The sequence below is a fragment of the Nasonia vitripennis genome, chromosome 2, assembly GCF_009193385.2.
Source record: "Nasonia vitripennis strain AsymCx chromosome 2, Nvit_psr_1.1, whole genome shotgun sequence".
Classification (NCBI taxonomy): domain Eukaryota; kingdom Metazoa; phylum Arthropoda; class Insecta; order Hymenoptera; family Pteromalidae; genus Nasonia; species Nasonia vitripennis.
This window is the reverse complement of record NC_045758.1, coordinates 14077915-14099463: the sequence shown is the minus strand read 5'-3', so window position 1 is coordinate 14099463 and position 21549 is coordinate 14077915. Positions and strand designations below refer to the sequence as shown.

The following is a 21549-nucleotide window of genomic DNA, read 5'->3' as shown; positions in this document are numbered from 1 at the left end:
ACTTCTTATCTTCGTGAAAAATGTGTACAAACTATGCACTCGATGATAAAACGTATGTATAATGAGCTGCGTTCGACATGGGGAAAGTAATATGGGGAAATACTGAAAAAAATGGGAAACTACTATAGAATTTCTATCTCGCTGCATTTTACTGGCTATAAAAGTAATTGAAATCATAACATTATAGTTGTTCCTATCAAATTTCATTTTGTTGAATAAAAGACCTTATGTCAATCTTTGTATTAAGAAAAAATACGCAATCAAGCCAATTTAATTTTCAAATTTACACGAAGAAAAAATAATAGCATTCTAACTCTATCTCCCCACAACTCTTGAAATTGAAGCCATGTTCAAGTGCTTCCCGAGTTCCCGCACATAGGTGATAGGACTTAATTTATCGAGTCGGTGCGCCCATCTCGCGGTGATCCCGAGAAATTCCGCCATCCACGCATACAGGTTACACAGTCAGTACAGCAACAGCAATCAGCATGCACTGGTGCAGTACCAATCGCGCATATCGTATATACCTACCTATATATACCGAACCGACGTACGCAAGCAAAAGCTAGGTGTTTAGCTCATTCGACTTTCGAGTCGACTCGCGGAGAGAGAGAGAGAAAAATCCGTGTGACGTGCACCGCTCCGCTGCTGCTGCCGCTGCCTTTCCCCGTGCAATGTCCGCGAGTTAGTGCTCTCCTGTGATTTTCCATCGAATCGGGATAAAACAACTCTCACCCTCGCACTCTCTCTCTCTCTCTCTCTCTCTCTCTCTCTCTCTCTCTTCTCTCCGGATATCGAACAAGGTCACGCAAGAAGCGCGCGAGGGGCACCTGCAGCCGCGAGAAGAGTCCGGACGAGCGATTATTAACATGAGCTCCTCATGAATGCTAGGAGAGTCGGGTGAGTGTTGGAAACGCCGAGTCTCTTTGTGTGTCTATGTATGTATGTACACATTTCACGTTCGCGAACGCCACGGAGAAGTCGGCCCGCGCGAGTCTCACAGCTGGTGCAGAATCCTGGCGGTCAGTGGTGCGGTAGCTGCTGAATTTTCACGCCAAGAGACGGGCGATAGTCACGGCATTATATAATTCGCGGAAAATCGCGATCCCCGCGGTTGAGACTCGAGAGAGAGAGCGAGAGAGAGAGAGAAAAGTTGTTCCCCCAGCTGGCTTTATCTCTCGCGCGCTGCTCTATATAAGTATTCCGTAGGTAGGATAAGTAACGAGTTTCTGTCTCTGTCTAGCTGTCTCTCCGAGGTCTGTTTTCTCGCTGCTTCTGGCTCTGCGTTTTGTGAAATTATTGTGAAATTTGCCTTGTCATTGGTGACGTTCTCGTTCAATGCCGACTATTTTTTTTATTCGAGGGAGCTGTCTCGGGGTTTGCGCGAGATTTTTTACGTATTTTTTTTATCATAACGCCGTTTCTCGGGTTGATTGTGTATACGTGTGCACATGATCAGACAGTATGCTGAGGTGCTTTCTTATCTTGTTCCATATTGTTTGTTTACAGATTTTGTACAGACGTTTCTTTGTAAAGGTGCTATTTTCACATTATTATGAGTGTAAGTATCGAGATACTCGACCTGCTTCAATTGTGCTCAGTTTGGTATTGTTCATTGTTGTATTGATCTTTTAGAATCCCTATCGTGTTCGGCCAACGAGATCGAGAGTTGACCCCAGTATTTCTGGATATGGAGTTCACAATCAAAAGCCTTGGAATCCAGGCCCTGCTCAGAGGCCGCCAAGTGTTGATCCCAATGCAGCATTTCAACCTCCTCCACTTGCCAATCCAACAAAACAGGTAGAAGATTCTTGGGACTGGAATGTTGATAACGGTAATGGCAATGGCAACGACTCCTGGAACTGGAGCATTGAACAGTCAGAGGCCCAGGCTCAACAGCATCACCAACAGCAGCCGCAGCAACAGCCACTGCAGAATCAGTTCATCCCACCGTATACAAATCAAAAGCAATCCATTCCACCTCCCAATCAAGAGAATTACTACAAGAATTTGAATGGGAACAACAAAGCAGCTGGTCCTCCTATCAACCAGTATGGTCCTACTAGCAGGGAAATTCCCAGGACTGCTCCACCAGTCAGAGAACCTACTCCAAAGCAGCCAGATTCCTTTCCGCAGTACACAAACTACAGTCATAATCAGCAAGTGTCTACGCCTCCTCGTCCTAGTTCTAATACATCGTATTCTGGATCCGTGGATCAGTCTCAGTGGCACAATGAGCAGCATAGCCAGAGTTTGCCATTTGCACCACCAAGTCAAGTACATAACCAAAAACCTCCTCAGCATCAAGCTCATCCAACTTCACCACCTCAGCATCAAACTCACCCAACTCCACCACCTCAGCATCATACTCACCCAACTCCTCCGCTTTCGCAGCATCAGATCCATCCAATTCCACCACCTCAGCAACATGCCCATCAAACACCTCCACTTTCTCAACAGCCAACCCATCAAAATCATCCGCCTCCTTCCTCTGTAAACAATTATAACTGGTCCAATACCGATCAGCAGCAGAGTGTTCCCATGCATAATTGGCAGCAGCAAAACCATGGTGAAATTCCTGCATCTAGCTATTGGCAGGAACCTACTCCTGCGAAACAAGATCATTTTTCTGAAAACAGAAGTAACCAATGGCCACAACAAGTATGTGTTTTGTTTGAGAATATCTGTGTATGCTATCAATCGAGTCTATTGGCAATTTCGAAATACTTTGACAGATCTAAAATAAATAACAACAGTGCTCACAATTTTTTTTTATATCTGCCCTACAAGTATTTTCAAAATATGTCAAGGACCTGTAACTTCACAGTGCTTGTACTAACAAACTGTCATTATTCTTATGTTCATAGAGTCAGCAAGCATCACATCAATTTCAGCAAAGAGTCCCTCATGCCTATCCATCTTCCAATGCTATTAACAATGATCAACCCAAATTCTATAACCCTCATGAATCATCGCAAGAAAATAAACCCGCTCAAAATTGGCTTCCGCAAAACGCCCTGATGTCGAATCAGTGGTCGAAAAACAATTCCGAAAATGTCACGAACGTTTTACCTCGACAGCAATCGCTACCCTCTAACACGTGGTCACAGGCAGAAGAGGCAAACTCGTTACCTTCCTGGCAGCAGGGTGGTACGGGAGGTAACATTCCAAACAGTCAGTGGAGGCAGCCAAAGCTACAGCCAGGTGGTTCTCTTGAAGAGTCGGCATTATCGGAGAATAACAAGGGCGATTGGCATCAGGTTCACGCGCTACCCTCACATTTCAACTCGTCGACGACTTCGACAACCTCGGGATCACTGGCGAACATGTCTAGCAGTACTGAGCAACTGGAGGATCGGAAGAGATCTCTTACTCCGACGACTAGTTGTGCGTCACTCAATGAATTTCAAACACAAGTAATTGATTTTTTTATCGAATATTTTCTTGTATGTCCCGCATGTCATGTTGTTAAACAAAAACTTTTTTTTCAGACTTCCAATGCAAACCAGGTTAATGCGGAAAATAGTGCTGCATCTAATGTAGAAAGTTTTCATCCTCAAAGCAATGTAGACTTAGATTGGGGCGAAGAAGCAGAGTGGAACACAGTCACCGAAGTAACTAGCAGTATAAATAACATGAGTCTTAATCCTCAATATAATCAGCACGTTGAAAACGGACCTCCTCGTAAGGACGAGCAGCCAGCAGCTCATGCCGTCAATGATTGGGGTCGTCAACCGATACCAGGCTTGAAGTCTGAGAATATAGAAAATACATCTGAAAACGTACCAATTTTAACTCAAGAGCACGTGAGTTTATATTCTGATCATCAATATTTCAACTTGTTTTGTATGCTTTATCTTGAATATTTTTTGGTATACAGAATAGCGTAGAAAGTCAAGCAGTGGTATCTCAGGAGCAGTTTGAAACGCACCAAGCAAGTAGTTCTAAATCTTCGGAAAACGTAGCTCAGGCAGCCAACTACGACCAGTGGTACAAACAAAATGTTCGCACGCAGCCGGAGAACGAATTCTTTGGTGGCGACCGCACCCTCGGCGCCGTCAAGCAGTGGCAGCCCGAGCAAAACGTGGAAAACTACGAGAATATTCAACAGCCATCGGAATTCGTTAATCTCGAGGTCGTCGCACCTGAACTGCAAGAAAGGGACATCTACGGATCTCGAGACTCGATTAACAAGGAAACATTGGACAACGATCAAGGCCTTCGTCAAACGGCAACCCCGAAAGAAACAGTTATGCGCGATTTTAGACAAGAAGTTAGTAACGTGGAGGTGCCTACGGTTCAACAGATACAGCAACCCATTCTAACCGAACAGGTAATATTACGAAATAGACGATTGAGAACTTTTGTCTAAAAAAGGAAACTTGACTCAAACATTATTTGTGATTACAGGCGCCCGATAATTACGAATTCGCATCCAACGACAGAAACACTTTTTTGGAGACAGGCGAGTTAACGGATCCTCATTCCCAGGAACACGAACCTATCCCCCCGAGCCAGGATGATGAAAACGATGAGGTGCCAAATGATATACCATTTTTACGTGAGGTTCCGGGACAGTCTAGCAATGTTGATCCACGTCGAAATGATCCTACCGGCCAGGAACAGTACACGCTTGGACCACGGATGTCCGATCCTCGAAGGAACGACCCATCGGGCCAGGAACAGCAGCAGCCTGTAGCACCCACTCGCCCTAATATACTTGGTGAATATACTTTGATTATTAAAACTGAGATCATCAGTACTAAACCGTAATTCTTTATTTGCCTTGCACAGCTGATAAAAGAGATGTGCCCTCAGGACAGGAGCGAGTGAAGCCCGTTTCGCAGCCACCTCTGCCACAGCAACGTAACTCTGATTTGGAGACTGTCGAGCGGCGTAATGATCCGTCAGGTCGTGAACGTTCACTGCCACCGCCTCAGCAATCGCGTAACGAGCCTTCAGGTGAAGAGCAACGAACCGCATCGATCGTGTCGCAGTCAAATCAACTAGAGCCTGGAGCAGTAAGAGAAATACCTGGAAGAGGCAATGAGCCAGAGGAGACTATCCAGCAGCCTAACAGCGACATTAGACAGATACCTGGTGGAGCTTCCTCTAACGAGTCCGTACAAATTATGCCCGATGACAGGACTACTGGGGTCGCTAGAGTTGTCACTGGACTGCAGCAGTCTAATATTTCAAGTTGTATGTTGAAAAAAAATCGATATATAATTGTGAATATTCTTGATTTATTAATTTTAATGTTTCAATTATTTAATTGCAGCTTTGAGTGTAGCACAAGACTCGTCGAGCGATAACAGAAGTAAGAGAGAAGAAGCTGTTGGCGCTTCTGTGGCTGAAAGTCAAGTCGGATCTGGTCCACCGAATCGTAGAGATTCATATGAGGACGGCGATGACGAAGGCTCGGGCAATAGTCGCGAAGGCAGTAGGGACAGACGCAGAGACTCTAGTCCTAAACCAAGGCACCCTCGGTATGATTATAGCAGAAAGGCGGCATAGTAAGTCAGCAATGAAAAATATAAATATTTATGTGTTTCTTTTACTGCTCTTTATTATTATTATTATTTTTTTTTAACGAAAGAGCTGAAGTAGAAAAGTTGCGCTAAGGAGGTTGTGGACTGCATGCAAGAGCCTGCAAGTAATAAGAGGAATCTTGTATTAGATGTAATTAATCTTTCGGCATAATACTTTTTTCATTTACTCAATGCCTCTATTATACTCATAACCTGCCTATAATACCTGCTTTTCTATTTTATTTAAGTGAATGCAACAGTAGATATTTATTTTTTCATTGGCGTTAGTTCGCTTTCATCCATTCGTAACAATTCACCCCACTCTTTCAGCTACGACCGTGAGCGTGATTTCGACGATGATTATTACTATGATCGCCGACGTGGTCCCGATTACGCGTATAATTCTCGCGAGGATCTAGACAGACGAGATACTTCATACAGAGATGATGATAGGCGTCTTACCAGCCGTGATATAGAGACGGAGCGTCTTCTTGTTCGAGATGAACTAAACAGAAGAGAGGAGATCGATGACAGAGAAGGCAGAAGGAGATTGGACGATCGCCGACATGATAGGTCTGCCGATCCTAGACGTCTAGACAGAGAACCAAGAGAATTTGATTCACGATATCCAAGAGATCCAAGAGATCCAAGAGATCCAAGAGATCCAAGAGATCCCAGAGATCCAAGAGATCGCGATTACCTTGATCGCGATCGCGGCAGGAGGCGTGAAGATCCAAGAAGACCCAGGAGATATCCGGATTATGATCCGCGCGATAATCGTGACCAGCGCGATCCACGAGAAGCTTTTAGGAGAGATTACTATGATGATCCTTATGCAAGAAAGTAAGTTAGCAATGGTCTCAACTTGCGATATTAAACATTCTTCTCATAATTTCAAGCAAATCTTATGTGAAAATTTTTGACGTAGTTCCCGGCCGTCTAGCAGATCGTCATACAATGATAGAGAAAGAGATTTCTATGTGCGATCGAGAGACCCGTATTCATCTTATGGTTACAATAGTATGTATCGACAAAGTGCATCAATTTTCATTTATACATATGAACATCATTCCTGATTCTTCTATTTTACGACCAGGCTATCAAGGATATGATTATGGATCAAATTATAACAGCAATTACTATGCATATCTTGAGAATCTACGTAGAACCGATCCTGCAGCTTATGCTGAATGGTATCATAAATACTACCAGCAACAACAGCAACTCACAAGAGGAGTTACAGCCACTTATCCCGAGGATAGAGCTAGTGTCCACTCTGGACGAAGTTCCTGCGATGACAGGTACACATAATTTTCTATTATTTTCAAATAATTAAATTTATGTTAAACCATGACGTACTACTAATTTGAAATTCCTCGTTATTCGCATTAATCAAACTTGACGAGCCAATATTATAAACTAACGTGTACATTCGCTTATTTGATTTGCATGTCAGAGTGTTTACGAATGCAAATATTTACTTCCGTACGCCAAATAAAGCGTTATACGTTCCGTGCATTGGCTGTTCTGGATGGTCCAAAAGCCCTTTGCGGAGGCGAAATATGTTCTGTCGAAATCCCACTAGGTGACTCTTACGTTGAAAATTAGACCGCTAGAGAAATTACTGCTTCTTTTGCAAAATTTTGAAAACGCTATTTTTATTTTAATAAAATGTTTTTCACTATAAAAATCATTTTGCTGCATTATTTTGGTTGGGTCCTAAAGTTCAATGTTTTAACTTAATCCACGTGTTCACAGGAATTCTAGTGATAAACGAAATTTGACAGATGTGTCTTTAATGGAAGATCAAACTACGGCTTCTTCAAGGTTGACTCCAACTAAATTCTCAACAGCTCATACAAAAGGGTCGTTTTCAATTGGTTCAATATTGCATGTTCATGCAAGTTATCCAACTGATGGAGAAAGAGCTAGAGTGGACATTTTGAAAGTAGATAATCTTATACCGCAGGATGCAACTCTACGTGAGCTCCGTTACTACCCCGGACCGCTGATAAAGTATGTACCGCAATCCTACGAGTAATTTAATATCCGCTCAAACCAGTTATTAACATGATTTATTCGTATTGCAGAGGTGTCACGCATAAGAGGACTATCATCGAATACTGTGAAAATAAAATTAAGAAAGCTTCCACGAACGAAGATATTTTCGAAGTTTCATCCTATGTTCTTTTATACGAATTGATGATTATGTTAATACAGCAAAATGGGGTGCGTGAAAAATTTATTCAGAATTGACAACGTAAATTGTATTTTTTCTTTTTTTCTTTATTCATCAACTTGATATTTACAGAACGTCGTTGGTGTGGATATTGCTTCCCTTTTGTTAAGAAACAAAGAGGCTTATCCTTATGACGTAAGCAAGCCTCCAAAAGAAAATATTCGAAGAGAATCCACCATATCGCAGAGATCTGGTGCATCTGGTGGTGATAGGAGCACCGCTGAAGCTGTGCAGTTGCATGAAAAAGAGGAGCAGCTCAAGTCTCGCAAAACAGTGGAGCAATTAACCGACGAATTTAGAAATACTTTATTGTATGGCTTGGTTCAGGAAGCCTTGGGTAAGAAAAAATCGAGCATTCGTTGAAGTATAAGATTATCTGCAATTTAAAACTAATATGAAAAATATGCTTTTAACAGAATTTGCAATGGTCGAGGGTCTTTGGGGACACGCCCTCTTCTTGGCAAGTAAATTAGACAAACGCACTCATGCGTCGGTAATGGCACGTTTTGCTAATAGCTTGCCGCCTCAAGATCCGTTACAGACATTGTATCAGCTACACTCAGGCCGTGTTCCTGCAAGCGTAACTGTAAGTTGCCTAACGAACTCATTGATAATATGTAATTTTGCAATTTTAAAAACGTCACATAACATTTTCTCCAAATTTTCAGTGTGTTTCCGATTCAAAATGGGACGACTGGAGACCTCATCTAGCCATGATCATCTCTAACACATCAACTAATCCAGAAATCAATCGCCGTTCTGTCTCAAATCTCGGAGATACTCTTGCCGCTCGTGGTGACATTTACGCTGCGCATTTCTGCTACATTTTATCTCAGGCTGATTTTGGATCTTACGGCTCAGGCAACAACGTCAAGCTGGTTCTCATTGGAGCTAACCACCACAAACCTTACTCTGAGTTCTTAAGCACGGAGGCGATAATGCTTACAGAGATCTATGAATACGCCCAGAAACTTAGCGGCAGTGAGTCGTTCACTTTGGTTGAGCTGCAAACATTTAAATTCAACATGGCTGTACGAATGGTGGACTATGGCTTGATCGAGAAAGCCTTACTTTATATCGAGCAAGTGTCCACGAACATAGTTAGTGAGCCCGAGAAGTATAAGCAGTCCTTTATCAACGACGTTTACGTTCTTGGTGATCGACTCAAGTACCATGATCCAATCTGCAAGGACTCGGAAGAGGATGTGGCGAATTTAGTGTGGTTGAATAATCTGGCCGAGATCGTTGGCAAGTGTGCGAAAGGCGAGATTGTCCAAGAGAATAACTATTACGCTCCGGCTCCCCTAACGGTAGATACGACAATGGATCCCCCCGGAAATCAGAACAAGTGGGGTATGCAGAATGAATATAATACAGAAAATATCGCCTCCACGCTGATGACAGTGCCGGACCAGGACAACTACAACATGCCAAACTCCGCCAATGTTCAAGAAGCTTATGGTCACTCAACCGACAACGAGGTTCAGTACAATGATAATGCGATGAACGTGAGCCAACAGCAGCAGCAGTACTATCAGTCCTATCAGCAGCAGGATTACTGGGCGACGCAGCAGCAACAACAGCATCAGTCCTACGATCAGCAGGACTACACGTCTATGGAGTACTCGCAGGCGAATGTCCAATACGGTGGAGAGCAGCCAACTGTCGAAGAAATCCAGAACAAGTGGGCTTATGAGGTAAGTCAACGTATCTGTGCCTTTGCTTTTGATTTATTAGCTGTTAGCGGTACTTTAATACGATTTGCCATCGTTTACTAATCAGGGATATAGTGGGCATGGTTCATTGATGAGTGAATAGAATGAGAATTTTCTGAGTTTGTTCTATTTACCAAAAGTATTTCGATGTCTCGTTTCCACTTAATACATGAAAAGAAGAGTGTTATAGCGAGTTTATTAAATAAGTCGACGGGTCGGTCGAAAACTTTTGGTCTGCACTGTAAATAAAGCGAGGATGCATTCTGACCTTTTCGCCTCGGATTTCGCTCGAACTCCAGAAACTATAAAAACACCCAGTCCTGAGTTCGACGCGCTATCAGAAGCAAGAGCTCCAAAGAATACCAATCTCGCCCAGCACAGAATCTGCTAATCTGGTAGATAGAAGAATAGAAAGGTACATACTAACCCAAAGCGCATTAATGACACGACGCCTCTTTCTTTAACGCTGACCCTCCCGCACGGATGCACTCGGCTACTCTCAGTCGGAAAAAGCGCCGGAAGAGAAGGCTCCAGCGACGGAGAGCAAGGCGAGCGGCGCAGCCGAAGTAAGTAGTCCCGCCTGCCACCTAACTAACACCCCAACCAAGCACAGTAGTCGTTCGTCGCTGCGTCAGCGTCGCCGGCAGCCGAGCGACGATGTGACGCTGCCAAAATTGTCTCTGCTGCTCAGCGCAGAGGAGCTCGCGACCGGCGTCAAGTATCCCAAGTTGGGTTCGAGATATCCGCGAATACCGCCGACAAACGAAATTCGGTCGAAACTGCCAACAAACCCAAAACTCTCAACCGGACCGCCCTGTGCCAAGCCGTCAGAGTTTCTCAAGTGTTCAGTAAAGAAGAGAAACGCCTCCGACGACGAAGAACCCGACGACGAGGATGTCGTGGAAGAAGATGAAGAAGAAGTGGAGGAGCAGAAGGAGAAAGATGTAGAGAAAGATATAGCCTTGAAGAGAAAGCCAACGACGGATCTGGACATTCAGTTCCAGCAAATGAAGCTCGACAACCTGGCTCCAAGCACTACGAAGACCAGTGAGGAGCGACACAAGAAGCCCAGCAACGAGAGCGGCCAAACTCTGGTGCAGTACTGCAACTTCGAGGAAAAGAAGGTCGTGAAAGTAGCTCCGCACATACGGAGGAAAGACGTTATCTGTGACACTGTAGACGCATGGAGTCGACGACGACGCGATAGCAAGGAACAGCTCGTCGTCGGCTGGGACAGGCCGAGGTACAGGCCGCTGATATTCGGCGGCACGTACCCGATCGACGCGCCCTTCGCCGAGGACGCGCGCAAAGTCCTCCTCGACGGCCGCAGCATCTCCAAGACTTTCGACATTGACGCGCCCACGTGCTTGGAATGAGTTCCGGAGATGCTGCTGTCGCTGCTGTGCTTTTTTGAGCGAGATCTGATGGACCTTTTGATGTGCATGATACGACCGAAAGTATTATAGTGTCAACGTTGTGATTTCGATGTATTGTTGGCGTTCATAATTTTCGGGGGTACCAGCTGTGCTGATGCGTGCACGGTTTGCCGAATCGTTGTTACATTTATTTATGACCAAATATCATGCTTTCATTCGATTTATTATGATTATATTTGATGACATTATTTCATGTATATATTACTAATGATGTATATACGATGCTTTTAATTAAAATCAATTTTGCGTTATTCTTTTTGGTATAACGTATTGCAGAGCTGTGCACTTTGTGATTTTTCGCGTTTCAATTTCAATGAATTATTTATTAAGCCATCGATGAGTTATATTATACCATCTGATTTTATCTCGAATTTCGGATTTTATGTTATACGTATATTTTAAATTGACGATGTTAAAAAATGACCATGACACAATTATACAGAATAAAATGTACATTACTGAAATCAGTTGACTTTTACTTTAGCTCTGAATAACAAAAGAATCTAAAACGATGGATTAACAAAGAAGCTAAACCTGTCTGTATTATAGAATGTGCCAAACGTTTGTGAATCTCTATGTTCGTAAACAAAAATATCTATTTTATTTATATACACACTCTAAGCACTTAGTTGTCTCTCAAGCATGCAAAGTGTCTCCTTGATTACTGCTCGCCCAGATGTGCCTCCCTCCCATATGATAGAAGACCAAATGCGCGCGCGTGAGTCTTACTATATACTTAGTTATTAGCTACCCCATTAGACAGCAATCAAGGACAGACTTTGCAAGAACAAGTTTGCGATGATCAATCTTTCTCCTTACCTTGTAGCATCAGCAGCAGCAGCAACAGCAGCAACCGATGGGCAACATCTCCATGGGTCCTAGTGGCGGTAAACAGTACGACCCTCTGGAGGAGCTTGAACAGCTGGAACCATCGAAGTTGGGCTCTAACAAACCTGCCGCTGAAGCCAAGAAGCCTCAAGAAAAGACGGACAACAAAAAGCAGGCCAACGGCGGGGGTTCGTGGTTTGGGGGACTGTTCAGCAAACTGGCGCCAAAGCCTAAGAATCAGATGATTCTGCCGGATGACAGCAACCCAGCGGTAAGTTCATTTCGAGTTTTAATTATCTCTGAATTGATTATATATAATTTTTTTAATTTGATCGTTTGTGTGAACTTTACGAATTGATCAAATTATATATACAATTTATTCCTCTAATGGCCTCGTGCAATAGCGCATTTTGGAAGCTTTTATATTTTATGTGATTAAGGGATCGCGCGGATACTTTTGGTAGTTTGATTGTAAACAAAGTGGAGACAGGCCAGTACATTATATGAAATAAGAACAAAAATTTCCTCGTTCACTTAACTGACTAACAACTTGTTGATGCAGTTACTTTATTGAATTAATTCCACTAAAAGCCTTTAGCATGTAACGCTTTGTAAATTGTAAATGTCCTCGAAGTAGCGTTAAAAACTATGGAGACTTTGTTTGACTTCCGAAATATAGTTTTCGTTTGGAAAGCATATAACTTTTAGTTTTTTCGTATGCAATTAATTGTAAAATATTATTCATTTTTAGATCGTTTGGGACCCAGTAGCGAAGAAATGGACGAACAAGGAGGAAGAGGATGGTGGCGGTGCGGCACCATTGGCTCCACCACCAAAAATGTCGGAGCTAACTGGCTTCAAACCAGCTGCTCAGACTCCCGCAGCAATCCCACAAAATACGCCCGCGGGTCCACCTTCCCTGGGTGGTGAAGCCCCTGCCAACCCAGCCGAGGAGACGCTTGGTGGTCTGAACGCCTCGAAGATGATAGCCGGCGGTGGTGGAAACATGTACAAGCTAGCGAAAAACCGCAGCACGCGCGCAAAATACATAGACGTGATGAATCCAGGCGGAAACAAGGCTGGCGGCCCTGGTGCTGCTCCACCTCCAGCACCGCTGGCCGTGCCGACACCCGTCGGATCACCAGCCATGCCCATGGCTGCCTCTTCACCGCAATACTTCATGCCTGCACCTGGTGAATATTTTTTAATAGAGTTTCTTCATTGAAATCACAATGACGGTAGGGACTAATATTATTTTGAATTACAGTTAACGATCCGAATGCACCTGTCAACTTTTTAACTCCGTTGTCGAACGCTGCCCCGCAGACGAATGAAAACTCGCAAGCGGTAAGTTAAATCTGACACAACTGCAACTTAGTCGTAAAAGTGCAATCACCCACAAGTCCTGCTACTATATACATCATACACCATTACTGAACATTACAGATTTTCAAACATTATTATCTAATCTTGTTTAGATTTTATTATACACCATTAATTTTCATATCTTACCTTTACGGAATGCCTTACCAGGAGTCTGTATTGAACTTTTTTTTGTCTATAGACACGGGTAGATTTTATTTTTCCATTTTTATTTTGGTACAAATGCAAAAGATGGTAGACAAACTTCGTATTCGTTTTAAATTGATTTTCAAATTAGATCTATTTTAGGCTGCGCTAAATTAATTCACCAGATACGCTGTACATTCCATTGACGAGTTTGTCTGCTATTTCTTGACTTTCCCTAAGTTTTGTTTATTTTTATGTGCGCATTATTCATGTGCGTTTATCGATCCCTCGATGTGTTTTATTGACAGTAATAGAAATCCAGAATTATAGTGACGTTTTAGATATGTATGTATTCCCTTTTATGTGATGTTGAATTAGTAAATTATTTTATTGTTTTGTTTAAAATTTTACACTGCATGAAAAATTTGTTATTCCATTTTAAAGCAAACAGAATGAAAGAAATGTAGGTGAGTTGTAAGTCTGAAAGTAGACTTTTACAAATAATTCCATCGTAGTTGAGTATTTTTAAAAATCAAGTTGTTGTGTTATACGTACTATATTTTTAAGCGATTATGTATTATTATCCAGATAGAATTAGTTATAAACAAAATTTAAAAAATGTATCATAAAATTAACTTTTAATTAATCATGTATAAAGCAATAATGAAAACCAATTAAATCCAAGAAGCGTCTCTAATTTACATGAAAAATATAATCCACCTTTCTTTTCATGTCTTCTATTTGCAAGCAGTTGGGGAAGCAGAATGACCTAGCCAAATAACAATTATTACCAATAGTAAGGATAAAAAATCTTTATAAACTTCACTTGTTTTTTTCACACGTACTTTTTTTCTTGGGCTGCTAGTCAAAAAGTTTTCTATAGCGTTAATCGGATGTATTCAGTTTTGTAACATCATTCGAAGAAATATGGAAACTAGTAGCCCCGAGGACTTACTCTCAATGTCGTGAAAGCTTTCATTTTTATTTTGCACGTTTTTTTACATTTCACTATTTTTTTTATGCTTATTTATGTATAAACAAGTGATCGTTATTTGTGCTAGCTTTGTGCTTTATATGTTATTTGTAATTAATGCGCTTATAGACCACTGAATTTGGCGAATATATTATACGACTTTCACAGCAAATTATCAGTTTGTAACTTTAGTCTATGAATACGCCTTCTCGACTATATAAGTTCAGTTTTAATTTTCAGCATTTCGGGAAACTTTAGAATGCAAAACTAATGTAACGTGTAATGCCGAAAGTTAAAGCAAAACTTTGAGGAGGAGGTATTTAAGCGCTTATGTGTGTTAACGGTGGGAGTGCGGTTTAGCAAGAATGCGAGAATGTTCTTCGACCCCATCTCCCTCTATCTCTAACGGCTGTTTTGACTTGTTTCCTATATTCTGGCATGATTATACTCGTACTTGTTTCCTTGCCACATTTACACACAGAATGCGAAAACGCTCAATCTTGACTAATACATTACCAAAATATTTATGTAAATACAATCATGTTATCCATGTGATGTCACAATCTGTGTTTCCGAGTTAACCACATTATATAATAATTGAGAATTGACAATTTTACACATAATGAACACAGTCGCCGAAAATACGAAATTAATGAAATAAGACATGTGATAAAAAAATAAGTATGGCAGTCAGTGAGATTGTTGTGTTTTGTACATGAAAATGACAGCTCTCGCGCTGGAGCTCGACCAGCTCGCTATCACGAGAGGTTCAGAGCTATACAATGAGGGATCCGCGGCTTCTCCAGCGGGACAAGGTAAAATCTCACTGCATTTCCTAATCCTTCCTCTCTCTATTACTACTTCTATATACTTTCGCCGGCTTATAATAATACTCTCTTTCTATTTGGATTCTCCAAATTCAGATCTATTCAGCTGCCGTCGTGCCATTGTGAACGCGTATTATATTATTATATACGAGGCGAGAGGTGCTGCTGTCGATTTGATAATTTCGAAATTCTGCGAATATAACTTGACTGACGTAAACGATGTAATCGTAGTGTGCGAATAATGGCAATAATGATACTCCGCTTTTTTAAAAGTGATTAAAATACACTGACATCATTCACTCGTGGAATAATGATATATGTTTATCTGCATACTTGATCACTGCAAAACTATGGGAAAGCTTGGTGCGATATACGTATAAACGTAGAATTTTTTTTAACTCACAGTTCACCATAGTTTTTTTTTTTCTTTGGCTTTTCATTATTAGTATTTTTCTTGTATCGCTATGATATTTTTTTATTTTTTCATTCGCATACGCTCCTTAAGCATAACTTTTTTTTCAATTAATTTTTCACCAGCGTAAAATTAACTATTATGCATAGCTAGAGTATAACAAATCGTAAGCACACTTGACAACTGCACGTGAAAGCACAGTCAAAAAAGAGCAGTATAAAAATAAGTGCGATGCCTATGCTTTCACGCAGTGAGTAGTTTGTACTACACAAAAACAATATAACGATAGCAAAAACTGTATAATGTAACTTGAAGCTCTAATAGCAATTAGCCTTATCTTTCTTTCACGAACTTAACTCTTCTGTACAAATCCACCAGCGCAAAAGTTCACTTCGACAATCTAATCTTTCGAAACTCCATCCAGGGACCAATGATGTACAATCCCGTGAACTTGAAGGATCGATCGCAGAAGACTACTCAGGCCCGCAGCAGATATCCGCCGCGATAAGTGGCTAACGGATCGAAGAGGAATCAGCTGTTCCGGAGAAGTACACACAACGCGTAAAAGCTCACTGCCGCCGGAAAGAATCGCGCGCGATTCCGATGGTGTCCGAGACTGCGTGCGAGATGACATTTTTTACGTAGGCGAGGCGCTATATATAAATATTTCATTACTATTATTATATAGAGTAGATAGTAAGTGTAGATAGGCGGGGACGTACGTTTCCTTCGTTGAAGTGCAAATACTTTGTCGGATTGTTGATGAAATACTGGAAGGGACCTTTTAATCTCGTGTATAATGTTTTTTTCTGTGTCCTGCATTTTTCTGCTTATTTTTTTTAAACGCGTGTTCAATTCAGCGACGTTACAAATGCGTCGCGAGTGTGATTCCGGGTTGTTTATTTGTCTTTTCTTTCTCTGTATCGTCTTTTTTTTTGCTCGTCTTCTCATTCTTCATTCCTGTTAACCGATAGTACAATTACATATATTTTTTGTTTCTTTCTTATGCATATATACTTGAACTGTATGTGTTGGTATAAAAAGACGTGCGCGCATTCACGCAAACCTACACATATACTAAAATATACATGTGATGGGGAGGGAGCGCGACGACATCGGTGTTATCGTAATCATTAGATAGAATATTGATAATGCGAGGGAGAGGTGCCGAACGAATCCATAATATCGATTATATCGAGGCATACGCATTAAGGTGTCACAGATTTGTTATATATTCGAAACGCGGCTTGGACGCGGACTTATATTGCGTGTGAAAGTCTGATTTTATATATATACGATGACCGGTCTGAGGAGCAAATCACCGTCGATTCCATTATATGATGTAGTAGTGAGATGAATAGTTGTCGATTTGACTGATGCGGATTGCCCTGTGGTGCATAGTGACTATGATTTGTTGGAGAAATTGAAATGCTCAGGAGAGTCAAAACCTTCAAAGATTTTTTTTCGGTTAGTACAATAAAGTAAGCAGATGTAATGGGTGATCGCTTGTATTACATAACATTCTATACGGTCGGTAACATCTGACTTTCACATCCTTCTATAAATTCCATTGATTCGAGAATCAAAAATATTGGCATTACGTTTGCATTACAGTTATATAATCTTAGTTTGTAGTCTGGATAACTTTGTATACGTCATCACGTTGACAAATTTCTTTCTAAGGTACACTGGTTATTTGTGTGACGCAAAGTGAGCAAACTCGTTGCACTAATGCGAGTATATAGAATCACGATTCGTTCGGAAAATACGTCACTGACAATCACGTACTTTTTGAACGACCGAAAATATTGTTTTTATGGCGATTTACTACATAAATCGGAACTTTATCGTCTCCACATATATTACTTTCATAATAGTCTTAGGCAAAATGAATAAGAACAGTCTTATTTGAAAATTGTTATTATTCCACTTATTATTTTCGATATTATTGTACAATTTATATAGTTACTTTGAGTGATCTATTTGACATAATAATGTACATGCGAATGAAAACACTTGCGAGGAGGTTATACTTTATGGGAATTGAGAACTTTATATGTATATTAGCGAGATAAATATGAGAGCGAGAGAGCAAGAGAGTGAGAATATGGAATCTACAACATTCATTGTCCTTTTGGTTACTTGAAGTTTTATTTTATTATCATCACTTTACATGCATAGGATATAACGGAACATCATTGTAAATAAATAAGTAGATAGATTTCCTTGCAACTTTCTTGGCATAATCGAGCGATTAAACATCTATAAAGTAATGGACAGCATTATATAGACAACTTGTTACTCGATTTTGATGAAGAAACTTTTTGATATAACATAGGTATTTCAAAAAATAATTGAGAGAGCGAGTTTTTTTAGAGTTTGACTTTGGGTAAAAACTAGGTTGCAGAAGAATTAGAAACAGTTACGTTACATTATGTGTTTAAATATTTCTTTGGCGCACTTACCGTCACTTTTTTGTCTTGTTAAATTGCGTGTAGAATTGTAAATATAGCGAAGATATAAATTTTTAAAAGAACACTGTGAGGTCTAAAAATTGGCTTTTTAATTATCATTCAATATGGATTGATTGTTCACAATTTATTTAATAATCTTTGTGCAGTAATGAATAAATATATATACATAAAAATATCAATGAAAGAAATATAAAAGATGAATTTTTTAGGCGCGTCATTAGCTGTGCAAAGTAATTGCATAATATCGTCATTTAATCTCGTATTGTTTATTACTCTCAAAGCTGAATGTAAATGAGATTGGCGACCGTTGCAGGCGGTCTTGGCGCAAAGACGGAACTGTATTCAATATAGAAAAGCTGAAAACCATAGGAGAAATGCAATCGTTCTGCACGAGCTCCGTCAAGAAGCTCGAGTTGTATAAGTGATATATAGGAAAGAGTCAAGAAAGATAAAAACAGATCATTCTGGTGTTGCGTGACGTTAAAGTTGATCTGAAGTATTATATTGAACTGTATGTTATGTATAGGGATGGTTTTATATAAGCGATATACTTCGGCTTGAGATGTATCATATATTATACAGGATGTTACGAATAAACAATGGAATAGTCGACTGTGCCCGTGGCGGAGCAACGCTCGCAGGCACGATTCGGCCGAGAGTCGCGAGCATCAGTTATTATAACTATCTGTACGATTCCTGAATAAAAGCTAAATTAAAGAGATATAAACCATTCTGTGCATCATTCTGCCCCCGCCACACGCCTGATTATTATTTAAGAGCATTGTCCACATCTGTATCAAAGGGTGTATTATTTTATTTTCTGCTTTGATAATTACAAATTTGAATTTTATTTATAATTTATCAAGTGACAAGTGTTTAAAATAACTAAATTTTTTATAATTACTTATCCGGGGAAAGAATTCAGTTAGCCCCGGGGAATTTGTCCCGAGATGACACGAGCGTCGTCGCACTTGTCAGATCGAATTATTTTGCAGGGCGCGAAAATGTCGAGTGACACTTCGGAAATACAAGACCCGGGAAACATTATTTTCATATGTTTACGTATACATACCCGCTCTTTTTCCCGAAAATATTTTCTTTCGCGCAAAAATACTCAATATAAAAATTTGATTTTATCTCACCCTATATTACCTTGATGTAATGTTATAACTAATTTTCTAATGATGTTTGAGTAGGGTCGGAAGATTGGAAAACCGCAAGCGGATTAGTGAGCTACTTATATCTTCGCAGTCGATTATCATCAACGAAGCCAGCATTTGGGAATGAATTTGGATCCTATGTGAGCTATAACACAAAAATGAAGCACGAAGGTCAGTTTCAAAGCATGTTCATACTATATTTTTTCATTCGCTCTATCGCAGTAGTCATTAATCCCCGCGGCTGACCATTCCGCGTGTGCTACTACTGAAAATCCGGAGCTGCATTGGCTCCATTAATTTCCCGTCGTGCAAACAATCTCGAACCAGTCGCCCGGCTCTCCAACAGGTGTCAATCGAGCGCGACAACCCTCTCCCCCGATCAAAAGTCTCCTCCTCCGTTGCAGTCTCTTCTGTGCATTACGATCAAACAAATCCGAAATCCCGACACAGCGAACCCGCAAGAAGATGGGAAAAAATCTCCCTTATATACAGCTCGATTTCCCATGAGTCCTGTCCCTTGTCGAAGAATCACATGAGCGTGTACACAGCGGCAGGGGAGAACAACAAGACGACGCGTGCGCGGTGCGGAACCTGGCCTCGGCAGGTGTCGCGCCATTGGTCGGCCTGGCGCGGGGCGCCGTTTGAAATTCAATCGGGGGAGAGAGAAAGAGAGAGAGAGAGAGAGAGAGAGAGAGAGAGAGAGAGAGAGAGAGAGAGAGAGAGAAAGCGAGAGAGGAGAGGTGGTCCGAGCAGGCGCGAGGCTACGCTACGCGCCGCGCAGTCAGTTAGTGTAGCGAGACCGTGGAATTAAGCGCATCAGCAGCGCGAGCGCGTCATGCCTTGTTCGCGGCTGTGAGTCGCGTACCGTCGCTGTTTTTTTTGTTTTCTTTTGTTTTTCCTTCGGTTCATTCTCGTTGTCTCGGGTGTGTTGTTGAATTGTGTGCGGGAAGGATGAGTTCCCGCGTAGAGGTGCGAGGAAAATAGTGTGCGCGAATAGTGAGTTATATATCTGTACAAGCTGGTTGTCGGAGAGATGCAGGAAGTGACGAGGTCCATAAGGATGCAGGCCATCAGCTGACGGATAAACTAGGGGCTCTAAAGCGATCGACAGCCTCAAGATCGCAGGTGATTAAAACACATCATGGCTGTTTGCTCTTTTTGTTGTATTTTTGTTCTTCGGCTTCGGGAGTGCGCTTTCTCACTGATCCCGAAACTCGGACTCTTGCTTGTTTGTTCGTTGTTGATGTGACGAGGACGACGACTACTACGACTGCCACTACTGACCGACGAGTTCTTTGTGCTGAATGTTGTTTACGAGTTGACGGGACAGTGCAGCTGAGACTTTTCCGCGTTTGTGCACGAAGACGAAAAACTGTGTGATGTTGTTGATGTTGTTTCGCGCATAAAATGCAGTGTTTGCGCGTGGTGTCGGTTTACCCGATCGTTAATTCATCGTCGTTGATCAAACATTTTGCGAATTTCAAACGAGCTGTCTCGCAATATTGATATATCTCCTCTCTTTACGATGTACACGCGCGCTCGATCGATGCCGATGCCCGAAACAAAAATATCAATTTATTCGAAAACTCGAAACCCGTGAACCACTGCATTCGTGTCCATGTGTATCTGTATTCAGTGTACCCATGTGCGTAAATGTACAAACCCAGAGCAACGCAAATAAAATTTGTGCGAACCTATTGTACAGTCACATACTCTGTATATGAATTCTTGCTTCGTTATTAAAAAAAAAGTACTTCTGTACGAGTACCAGAGAAAAAGAACGTGCGTTTTCACCAGAATACTGATTATTTCCCCTTTCCACGTAGCCCTTTGTTATCTCCTATGCCTTCTGCCGTTTGCGCGCGACATCGAGAGAAAGCCAGCGGCTGTCCAACCTGTTGGAACAGCTGTATCGATTACCTTTAGTTCGCCGTGAGGATTTCGCTCGGATTAAAGGATTCGCCCTAAGAATGTCCAAGTACTGCTGCTCCTGCAGCGAATTAATAGACGCTGTCTAGCGAGATAATCCTCGACTTTTGCTTCGTTCTCCGGTCTCTTTGTGCTTCTATATGGATGACGGCTGCCTTTTTGTTCCCATTTTTATTTGTTTCGGACACAGGGCTGCGGAATTGGCGAAAATTGAGAGTTCTTGTGATGTATTTCGCGAGGCATTTCGGTATTCGATTTCGAGGAATTCGTAGCGCTACTGCTTTTTTTGCGTCGATTGTGCGTCGATTATGCGTCGAATCGCTGCGATGGCTACCCATATCTCTCGCAGATTTCTACCGAAATCTACGCGAATGTTTCTACCTGGTAGCTCGGAATCATCTACTTACTGCACGAATACCAAGTGAAATCGCGATCCACGAGATTCCAGCGAAAATTCAGTCTCGCATAGTTACCTTAATTACTCGCATAATGCACGATTAAGCGCTCGCAGCACCT

General features: G+C 41.5%; 2 protein-coding genes across 49 annotated transcripts in view; both read left to right on the top strand.

Moving 5' to 3' along the window:
* Positions 1-461: 461 nt before the first annotated feature.
* On the top strand, positions 462-18671 carry LOC100121224 (protein transport protein Sec16A). 21 transcript variants are annotated; one of them, XR_004226647.2, is made up of 25 exons: positions 462-900; positions 1510-1561; positions 1636-2661; positions 2868-3416; positions 3492-3806; positions 3881-4333; positions 4411-4723; positions 4795-5202; positions 5282-5516; positions 5862-6374; positions 6460-6551; positions 6628-6832; positions 6988-7116; positions 7290-7547; positions 7622-7760; positions 7843-8107; positions 8187-8356; positions 8439-9467; positions 9989-10051; positions 11748-12020; positions 12501-12942; positions 13017-13096; positions 14010-14054; positions 14960-15046; positions 15895-15909. XR_004226647.2 is itself a non-coding variant. In XM_032597616.1 (24 exons), the coding sequence occupies exons 2-24, from the start codon at positions 1556-1558 to the stop codon at positions 15984-15986; spliced, it is 6564 nt and encodes a 2187-aa protein (XP_032453507.1). In that variant the 5' UTR covers positions 462-900; positions 1510-1555; the 3' UTR covers positions 15987-18671. The 21 variants fall into 21 exon arrangements, 20 of the variants coding, with proteins under 20 accessions (XP_032453507.1, XP_031778897.1, XP_031778896.1 ...); XM_032597616.1 differs by lacking the exon at positions 14010-14054 and having other exon boundaries at positions 1636-2277; positions 3081-3416; positions 5282-5489; positions 15849-18671; XM_031923037.2 differs by lacking the exon at positions 14010-14054 and having other exon boundaries at positions 1636-2277; positions 3081-3416; positions 15849-18671.
* Positions 18672-19891: 1220 nt separating this feature from the next.
* Positions 19892-21549, top strand: part of LOC100121288 (voltage-dependent calcium channel type A subunit alpha-1) — a 117946-nt gene continuing 116288 nt past the window's right edge. For 22 of the 28 annotated variants that reach the window (XM_031923525.1, XM_031923514.1, XM_031923511.1 and 19 more), the window contains exon 1: positions 19893-20229. The gene's annotated coding sequence lies outside the window, so the exon portion shown is untranslated. Of the gene's footprint in view, positions 20230-21549 lie in introns of all 28 variants that reach the window. The other 6 variants (XM_031923507.1, XM_031923506.1, XM_031923508.1 and 3 more) reach the window with 2 other exon arrangements.

Coding starts and splice junctions, on each gene's coding strand:
- LOC100121224 (XM_031923022.2), top strand. Junction 6,552..6,627: donor TTCATCTTATGGTTACAATA/GTATGTATCGAC, acceptor TTTTACGACCAG/GCTATCAAGGATATGATTAT. Junction 13,097..14,959: donor CGAATGAAAACTCGCAAGCG/GTAAGTTAAATC, acceptor TGAAAATGACAG/CTCTCGCGCTGGAGCTCGAC.